The 8,915-nt window shown below is 33.2% G+C and overlaps 1 protein-coding gene across 1 annotated transcript; it reads left to right on the forward strand.

Moving 5' to 3' along the window:
* Positions 1-5,867: 5,867 nt before the first annotated feature.
* Positions 5,868-8,207, forward strand: LOC132759977 (uncharacterized protein K02A2.6-like). Its single transcript, XM_060751847.1, has one exon. The coding sequence runs from the start codon at positions 5,868-5,870 to the stop codon at positions 8,205-8,207; it is 2,340 nt and encodes a 779-aa protein (XP_060607830.1).
* Positions 8,208-8,915: the final 708 nt, after the last annotated feature.

Raw genomic sequence — 8,915 nt, forward strand, 5'->3', positions numbered from 1 at the left:
TACAGTAATGTATAGAAATTTCGGACAGCGAATATTTCGGACAGAACTTTGAATAATGATTAACAGTGTATTTTAGTTGAATATATTTTCTTAATTGAAAATAGAGTAGAGCACAAACTGTCATGCTGTATAACTAATTTAGTTTGTCATACAATTTAATGAAAAATTTTGCTCGTGTATATATTTAGACTGAGGACAGTGGTGAGGTGAAAGACGTCAGTATCTGATGTAACTTGTTAGAATACAAATGACATGAAGTAGCTGCTGCATTATCGTTTTGGTAGAAATGTACTTAAAACTATCGAAATTACATTAATGTAAAATGAATATTCTTATAACATAATGTTCTCGTTTTTGTACATAATTACAGTGTAGCTGAGTAAATAAACAGTATGGCATATGTAGTTTATTCATATTTAATACTGATTAAAGTATTTTTTTAAAGTAAGATGCTCGTTGTTTGGACAACATGTTCAGTAAATGATTGATACAACTAAGTCACTATCATATTTTATTCAATAATTTGTCTGTCCTCTGCTTAAAAGTATTGATCAGTAACCAAAGCAAATTTATATAAACTAAACTAGGACACCAAGAAGGGCTTTCACCTTTTCAACATAATGTTCTATTCATGACAATACTGATTTTAGATATGAAATTGATTGAAATTGTAGCTGATTAAATATCCCAGCCAGCATGACCATATCGGGCCAACATAGGATTAAAGTCGGCATGTCGGCAAAATATGCCGACTTTTGGCCGATGTCTGGTCGCTGCAGTGCCGACATATTGAGTATTTTGAAATATTCTAAATGCAATGGCATTATTTACATAGTAATGTGAATGAATTGTCCTTTGTATGATTTCTATTTTTAGAACCACACTCAGCACATTTCGTGTTACATCAAAATGCGTCGGGCCTACAAGATCTATCAATGTAACTATTTTGTATATCGATTTGGCATTGGTATGATATTGCGTTCTCTGTTGAATTGGTTATCATGCAGGAAATGATTGTACATTTTGATATGATTTTCTTAAATAATTATAGTTGATTTAGCTTGCAAATATTCACTGCAGTCCTACAATTAACAGATTAAGCGCCAAAAAAAAAGCTAACAAAGGAAGGTGATGAAAAGCATGTTTTTTAAAATGTAATGATGATTCAACAAATGTGAAAACTCTGTAAACAATTTGATTTTTACACTTTAAGTTATTGGAAAAATATGATTTATCTGTTTGTCTCTTTTGTAAATGAAGAATTATGTTTGAAAATATTTGACACAGTCATGATTTCGCGACATGCATTATCATGGTAGTGATTGTCATTTATTTTGTGCATTAAAGTTATATATTCGTCTATATTATCTTCTTTTGTAAAATTTTTATTTTTTATTTTTGTTTTTGCAGGTTTTGCCAAATGTTTGTTGCTAGATGTCATCAACATGCTAGCAAAAGGATCATACCTGGTCGATGTAAGGCTGCTTTCTTTCTATTGTTGGCTGACATCGTACCGCTATTGTTGATGTCGGCAAGACATATCGAGCCTATATCGTTAAGATATCGGCCCGATATTGTGCTACTGATGTCAGACCAACACCATTCCTCTTTGCAGCCGAGGCTAAATCCGACATCGAGCCGTCATAGAAAACAATGTCGTTTTGATGTCGGACCGATATAGAATGTTGGCTGGGATTACTGCTTTTATCACATTGTAAATTTGAGCTAGGTTCCCTTACCACCGAAAATGGCCCAAAACTGACGAAAAATAAAAACTACAGAAATTATATTTTGTGTTTTGTTTTTAATCAACACCATCAATTAAATACAGAAATTGATTTTTTCCCATAAAAATCATCGTATAAAGTGATTTTTATGATTTTTGTTTGAACCCTGTTCTTGCCAAAATGGCAATATTTAAGTGCTATGATGGGGAATTTTTCAGTGTCCCAGTATGAGCGCAAGTTTGTTCCACCTTTATTCCAGCTTAAATTGATTTGTCATTCAATTATCATTAAATAAATAATAGTTATTTTGTGGAACACGCGTGTGCTCATATTATAAAATGAGAAAGTGTGAGACCCTTTGTTATTTATCAAAGGGCACATATCGATTTAAAACCAATATTACCTATCCTTTTCTTAACAAATAACGTTATTAATAGGCAAATTGTATAAGAAAACATTTAAAGGAAATATTTCAAAGTGAATGCGAACCTTTGGAATCACAAAAAACAAACAACAAACGATTATCATTTATTTACGCGACGTTTTGGAACGAATTGCAGTGGGTACGAAACACAGCGCTGGTAATGTAAACAACTCGACATAGAGACCGCAATACACCGATTTTTTCAGGTATTTGTTTCCCTGTAAAAGAAATTATGTCATATGCTCTAACAATAAAACTCTACTGATTTATTATTACTTATTTTACTTAATTTAGATCTTAAATAACTTTGGATAATAAAAAAATCGTATGCCGAATGATGATTGAGAAACAAGTCGAATATAAATAGCCTTTTGATACCATCTCTCGAACGGTACCATCTCTCGACCAAAGTGATAAATTTTATATTTGGCAAATCAAATTTATGTCGTGCAGCAAGGAATAGTTTAATAAAGTGACAAGCACTTACATTTGCTTTGTTTTGGCAAAGTTCCATATTTACAGCTTCATTTTTTGACCTTTTCGAAAACCTAGCTAAACACCGTTTTTCGGTACGTTACGGATTTAGCTCTGGGGAATAACACCAAATGAATTACATAACACAGTTACATGATATTTCTTTTTTTCTATCATTATTTATCGTTTAAGGTGAAAATAATTGATGTATTTGAATATTATCAATATTCCTTTAATATCTATTGCATTTTTTTCAAAAAATAAATTGTTTATAATGAAAATCAATGAATTTAAAATAGACGTAGTGGAATCTTCCATAATAAGTAAGGTTATTTTCTGCGTAAACTTGTTTATTTACTTGTATGGAATTATTCAAAAAAATATATTTAATTATTTTCTTATAAAGAAAAAACTGTTTTATTTCAATTCAATTTAAAAAGGCCGAAAACATCGAGTTCGCTATTACACTCCACTAGGTGAATTCCCCAGAGCTATGTACAGAAAGTACCGGAAAACGGCGTTTAGCTAGGTTTTCGAATTCGTGAGATTAATAGTAGACGAAAGTTCAATTTTAAGATAATGGCAGCCTACTTTCATTTTTGAAATTGTGTATTTTTGTAAAGTTACCACTTTACTAATGTAGATTTGTGGAATAAGTCAGAACAATAAGAATACTTTATGAACCCAACTTTCAAGAAAATATGAGCGTAATTTTCCTGTATTTTTGATTTGTTTTATGAACTGTCAACGTTGACCTAGTTTCTTGGTTTATTGTTTTGTTCAATCAAATACTTAATCGAACAAGATAAATCAAGTTGAACACCACTAAATATATTTCTTCTACTGTTCTCAATATGCAATTGATACCATTATCAATGTTGAAAAGGAATAATCAAATTTTGGTTGATATAAGTAAAGCTGCTTGTGATTTGTGAAGCTGTTGTATTTAAAAAGCCAGATGAATTCTCCAGGAATGTGACAAGACATGAAAATAAATGAAAATGTGTTTGCTTTGTTCTATGTTACAGAAGAAAATTTAATTAATGCTCATAGTTTCAGTATAAATGGTCTCCTCTTTCTACAAGTTATTCGTACACTATAAATAACTTGGTTCGATAATAGGTAGCAAGGGGTCAGCTTTGTCCTACTAATCAAGCACCCCAATGAGTTCACGGCAGCCATTTTTAAAGGTCATGTTGACAAATTTTAAGTAGGTCAAAACGGACACAATACATGCCTCTACAATCAAGAACTTTACTAATTTTAAAGACACTTAACACCCTAAAAATAATTACAGTTAAGTGAAATTATTGTTCGAGAGATGGTACAACGAGGCTAGCATCAACGACGGTGGATTTTAGCATAGAACCGTCCTTTAGTAGATTGTATATTTAGAAACAGTTATAGTAAAAAGCAGAAATTGTATACATATGTAAATAGTAAGTTTCCATCAATTAAATTATGTAAATGTAATAAATTGTGATCGTCTGCATTAAAAATTTCTTACTCGATTAATTTTATATCGATAAAACTGTTCCGCTGTGAATGCCGCCGTGGGAAAGAGGAAGAAGCGATGGATTCACACACGGGAGATCTGGGTTTGAATCCAATCATCGACATTTTTTTTTTGCAAAAATATTTTTTTTTATAAGATATATATATATATATATATATATATATATATATATATATATATATATATATATATATATATTATAGAAATGTTTTAAATTATATGGAACAATATATCCTCAAGGTACTTTATACCGGGAGGTACTTTGTACCGGGAATGTCTCGATATTACTAACAATACTTACATAAAAACTTTCTTTTGTATGCAAGTGTTTTTCACATTAATTTCATACAAAATATAGCATTTTTTGAAGAAAATTAAAAGTTTTAATAACCCTATTCACATAAATGTGTTTTAAGTATAAAAACCAGTAATACTGCTAACGATTTGGACCCAACATTATATTTTGAATGTGTGTGCAATGCTTATCAAATTGTTACCCTTTTACTGTGTGATATCTGATAAATATAGAATAGAACTTTAGTATCACTAACAGTAATAGACCATTTACATATGTTTTTAACTTTTTATTGATTGCTTAAAAGTCATTCCTGGTATTAAGTACTTAAAAACACAGATGGTTGCCACTCATATGAGGTTATTAATCTTTTTGATGTATAGTTAAATTTTCTTTTGAATGATTGTTATTTACATCAAAAAATGGTACCTTCTACAGAAAATAACTATTTTATCCTAGATTTTTTCTGTATTATATGATGGTGGGCCTAATAAGGCTTACACTCCCGGTAGATAGTACAACCAGGATAACTCATAAGTATGAAAATCCCTTCAAAATAAACAAGACTTGAATAATTTTTTTTTTCAGGATGGTTAAACAATATGAATGCGTTGTCTGTAAAAAAAGAATTAAACCTTCTGGAAGACGTCCCATTCCTGACAAAGCAAAAAAGTTACTAAGAAAGGTTCTATCTGTTCTTCCCTGTGATGATGACGTAATATGCCCTTCATGCCGGACAAAACTTTACAGGAGTAGGCAGAAGAAAATTAAAGATACAGTCAGTGTGCCACAGCCATCAACAAGTCAGCTTATCAGTCATCCATCGGTAAGTTTATTTTTGTAATAAATTGCATTATAATTTTGTAAACATTAGATAAGAATTAATCAACCTATATGATTTTTTTCTACAAATAAAAAAGTATTATTTAAATATTAAACATGATGTACGTAATATTTATTTAAAACAAATGACAGTAAGTTTGGGACAATTTGTGTTCTTTCATTGTAACTTCATTAAATATGTAAACTTTCATTTATGATAGATCTTGGTGGTTTTGTAGAATTGGCGATTAACCCTTACCACGCTAAACATTTCAAATGGACTTGTCCATCTTTAAATCTGGACAAAACTGTTAGGTATTCACTGTTGTAATTGATTTAGTGTTTTGTAACCTAATGTTGTTACCTAAAAATATAGTGGTCATGTGCCTATATAATAAAAACTAGTACAACAACAACAACACGTGTTTCTCGATTCAGAGTAAAACGAATGTACAATCCCCTTAGAACCTTATTGACCCCTGAATTCTACAGTGGCGACGAGGAAAACGTTATAGCAAATTATCTGCTAAATGGTTTTGTGGTTCTAAGAACATTATATGCAACGAAATAACTGAACTTTGTTGTATCCGAAATTGATTATCCGAAATCATGACATCCTTAATTGGCAAAATTGATCCATTCGACTTTAGTGGCGAATCCTGGACTTGTTATATGGAAAGACTAGATCAATATTTCATAATTAATGATGTTGCTGATGACAAAAGGGTACCAGCTCTCCTGGCCCTGGTAGGGTCAAAAACTTACTCAACTTTGAGAGATTTGACATCTCCAGCTTTACCAAAGGACAAATCATACGCTGAGTTAACAACACTATTATCGAGCCACTTCAATCCTGCTCCACTTGTTATTGCTGAAAGGTTCCGTTTCTGGAAGCGCGACCAAAGGGCGGACGAAAGTATTAGTGATTTTAATGTGAATTTACGAAAGCTTTCACAACATTGTAAATTTGGAGAGGGATTAAATGATGCACTTCGAGATAGACTAGTTTGTGGGTTGACAAATGTAAATATTCAGAAACGACTCTTGAGTGAGAAAGATTTAACGTACGAGAGGGTTCTTCAGTTATCTATCTCTATGGAATGTGCACAAAAGGACATTAAAGAGTTGCATCAAACAGCAGGCGGCGCTGCATCTATGCATAAAGTGGCATCTAGTTTTAACAAGAAACCTGTACAAATAAAAAAGGACCTGGTTCAAAGGGAATGTTACAGATGTAATCGTAAAAACCACACCCCTGATGCTTGTCGTTTTAAAGATGCAATCGGTAACTTTTGTGGTAAAAAGGGACATATTTCGCCTGCATGTAGGACAAACAAGTTTGACAATGTTTCGAAAAAGCAAAAAGGACATAAAAGTAAAAATAAAAAAGGGCAAGTTCATGGTATAGAGGAAGATGATTTAGATCTTGGACATTGCTTATTTCAAATGGATCACGATGATCAGGGAAATTATAAGAAAGTTATCTGGGTAACTCCTACTGTGAATGGACAAATCTTGAAAATGGAACTAGACACAGGTTCGGGTGTGTCGGTTATATCTAAGGAGGATTGTTTTAGACTCTGGCCAAGTGCGGAATTGGAAAAAACTGATATACAACTGAAAACCTATTCTGGGGAAGTGTTGAAACCAGTTGGATGCATGAAATGTACAGTAGAACAAAATTGGCAATGTGAAATGTTGAACTTGTATGTAGTGGAACATGGTAGTAGACCGTTGTTCGGACGCGAGTGGTTACGGAGGTTACAGTTGAATTGGCATGAAATAAAGTCACTCAATTCAGAAGTGAATAGTATTGATGTCAATGAAAAAGTTAAAAATTTGAAGTCTAAATATGCAAATGTTTTCAAAAGTTCTTTAGGCAAAGTAACTGGCTACAAAGCTACTTTAAAACTGAAGCCGAATTCAAATCCAAAATTTATTAGAGCTAGGACTGTGGCATTTGCAGTAAAGCCTAAAATTGAAGCTGAGTTAGAACGTTTAGTAAGTGAAGGTGTTGAAAAAGTTACTCACAGTGAATGGGCTACTCCTATAGTACCAGTTCCTAAGTCAAATGTGGACATTAGGATATGTGGTGATTTTAAAGTCACCATAAATCCAGTCTTAGAAGTCGACCAGCATCCTCTTCCACAAATTGAACATATCTTCGCATCTCTAGGGAAAGGCAAGAAATTCTCTAAAATTGTCTTAAAAAACGCGTACTTGCAACTTGAAGTTGATGATGAAAGTAAGAAGCTCTTAAAGATATCAATTCATAAAGGTTTATTCCGGTACAACCGTCTTGTATTCGGTGTGGCCTCCGCGCCAGCTATATTTCAACGGTTAATTGAGCAGATCATGGAAGACATTCCTAATGTTCAAGTTATTCTTGATGATATGATCATAACGGGATCTGATGACAAGGAACATCTTGAAATCCTTGAACAAGTATTAAAGAGGTTAGACGAGTATGGTCTTCGCGTAAATGTAGAGAAATGTAAGTTTATGGAGCCAAAAGTTGAATTTTGTGGGCATGAAATTGATGCGGATGGACTCCACAAGACAGATGCAAAAATTGCTGCAATTGTAAATGCACCTGAAATTAAGAATGTGAAAGATCTGAGATCATTTTTAGGTCTAGTACAGTATTATGCCAAATTCCTTGAAAATCTCTCAACAATACTACATCCATTACACCAATTACTACAGAAAAATGCACGTTGGAAATGGACAAGTGATTGTGATAAGGCAGTTCAGACAGTCAAGAAAATGATCACGTCAGATCTTGTTTTGGTCAATTATGATCCAGACTTGCCAGTTATTTTAGCTTGTGACGCGAGTTCTTTTGGACTTGGTGCCGTACTAAGTCATAGACTGCCGAATGGAACAGAACGACCAATTGCCTTTGCGTCTCGTAGTCTCTCATCCGCGAGAGAAACTATAGTCAAATAGATAAAGAGGGCTTATCGATAGTTTGGGGAATTAAGAAATTTCATCCATATGTATTTGGTCGAGAGTTTCTGTTGATTACGGATAATAAACCTCTCTTGTCGATTTTTGGTCCGAAGAAAGGCATTTGTTCGACTACAGCTGCTCGACTGCAACGATATGCCTTATTTCTCAGCGGATACCGTTTTGAAATTCAGTATAAGTACACAAAGCATCACGGTAACTGTGACGGATTATCTAGATTGCCATTGCAGTATGTTGAAAGTCATCAGTTAGATGAAACTGACATATTTTACAGTCACCAGTTTGATAAATTACCTATTACAAGCAATCAAGTTGCTTTAGCAACACAAAGAGACTTAGTTCTGTCAAAAGTGTATGAACATGTAATCAAAGGACATGAAATAAGTGAAATGTCAAGAGTGTATGAACCTTACAAAACTAGATTCAAAGAACTTTCTGTATACCAAGGTTGCCTAATGTGGGGTATACGATTAGTCATTCCACAAACATTAAGACAAGCTGTTCTTAATGAGCTACATGTTGGACATGTTGGTATAGTTAAAATGAAGTCCCTTGCTCGTAGCTATGTGTATTGGCCCGGAATAGACACTGATCTAGAGAGCATCGCACAGTCATGTTCTGGGTGCATGATGTCAAAGTCCAGTCCACCGGAAGCACCAATACATCCGTGGGAATATCCTAGTAGAC

Source organism: Ruditapes philippinarum, unplaced genomic scaffold, assembly GCF_026571515.1.
Source record: "Ruditapes philippinarum isolate M1 unplaced genomic scaffold, ASM2657151v2 ctg4755_1_1_1_1, whole genome shotgun sequence".
In the NCBI taxonomy this organism is placed as follows: domain Eukaryota; kingdom Metazoa; phylum Mollusca; class Bivalvia; order Venerida; family Veneridae; genus Ruditapes; species Ruditapes philippinarum.

What these genes read in the sequence shown, in the direction of transcription:
- LOC132759977 (XM_060751847.1), top strand. Translation starts at nt 5,868, where the DNA reads ATGACATCCTTAATTGGCAAAATTGATCCATTCGACTTTAGTGGCGAA.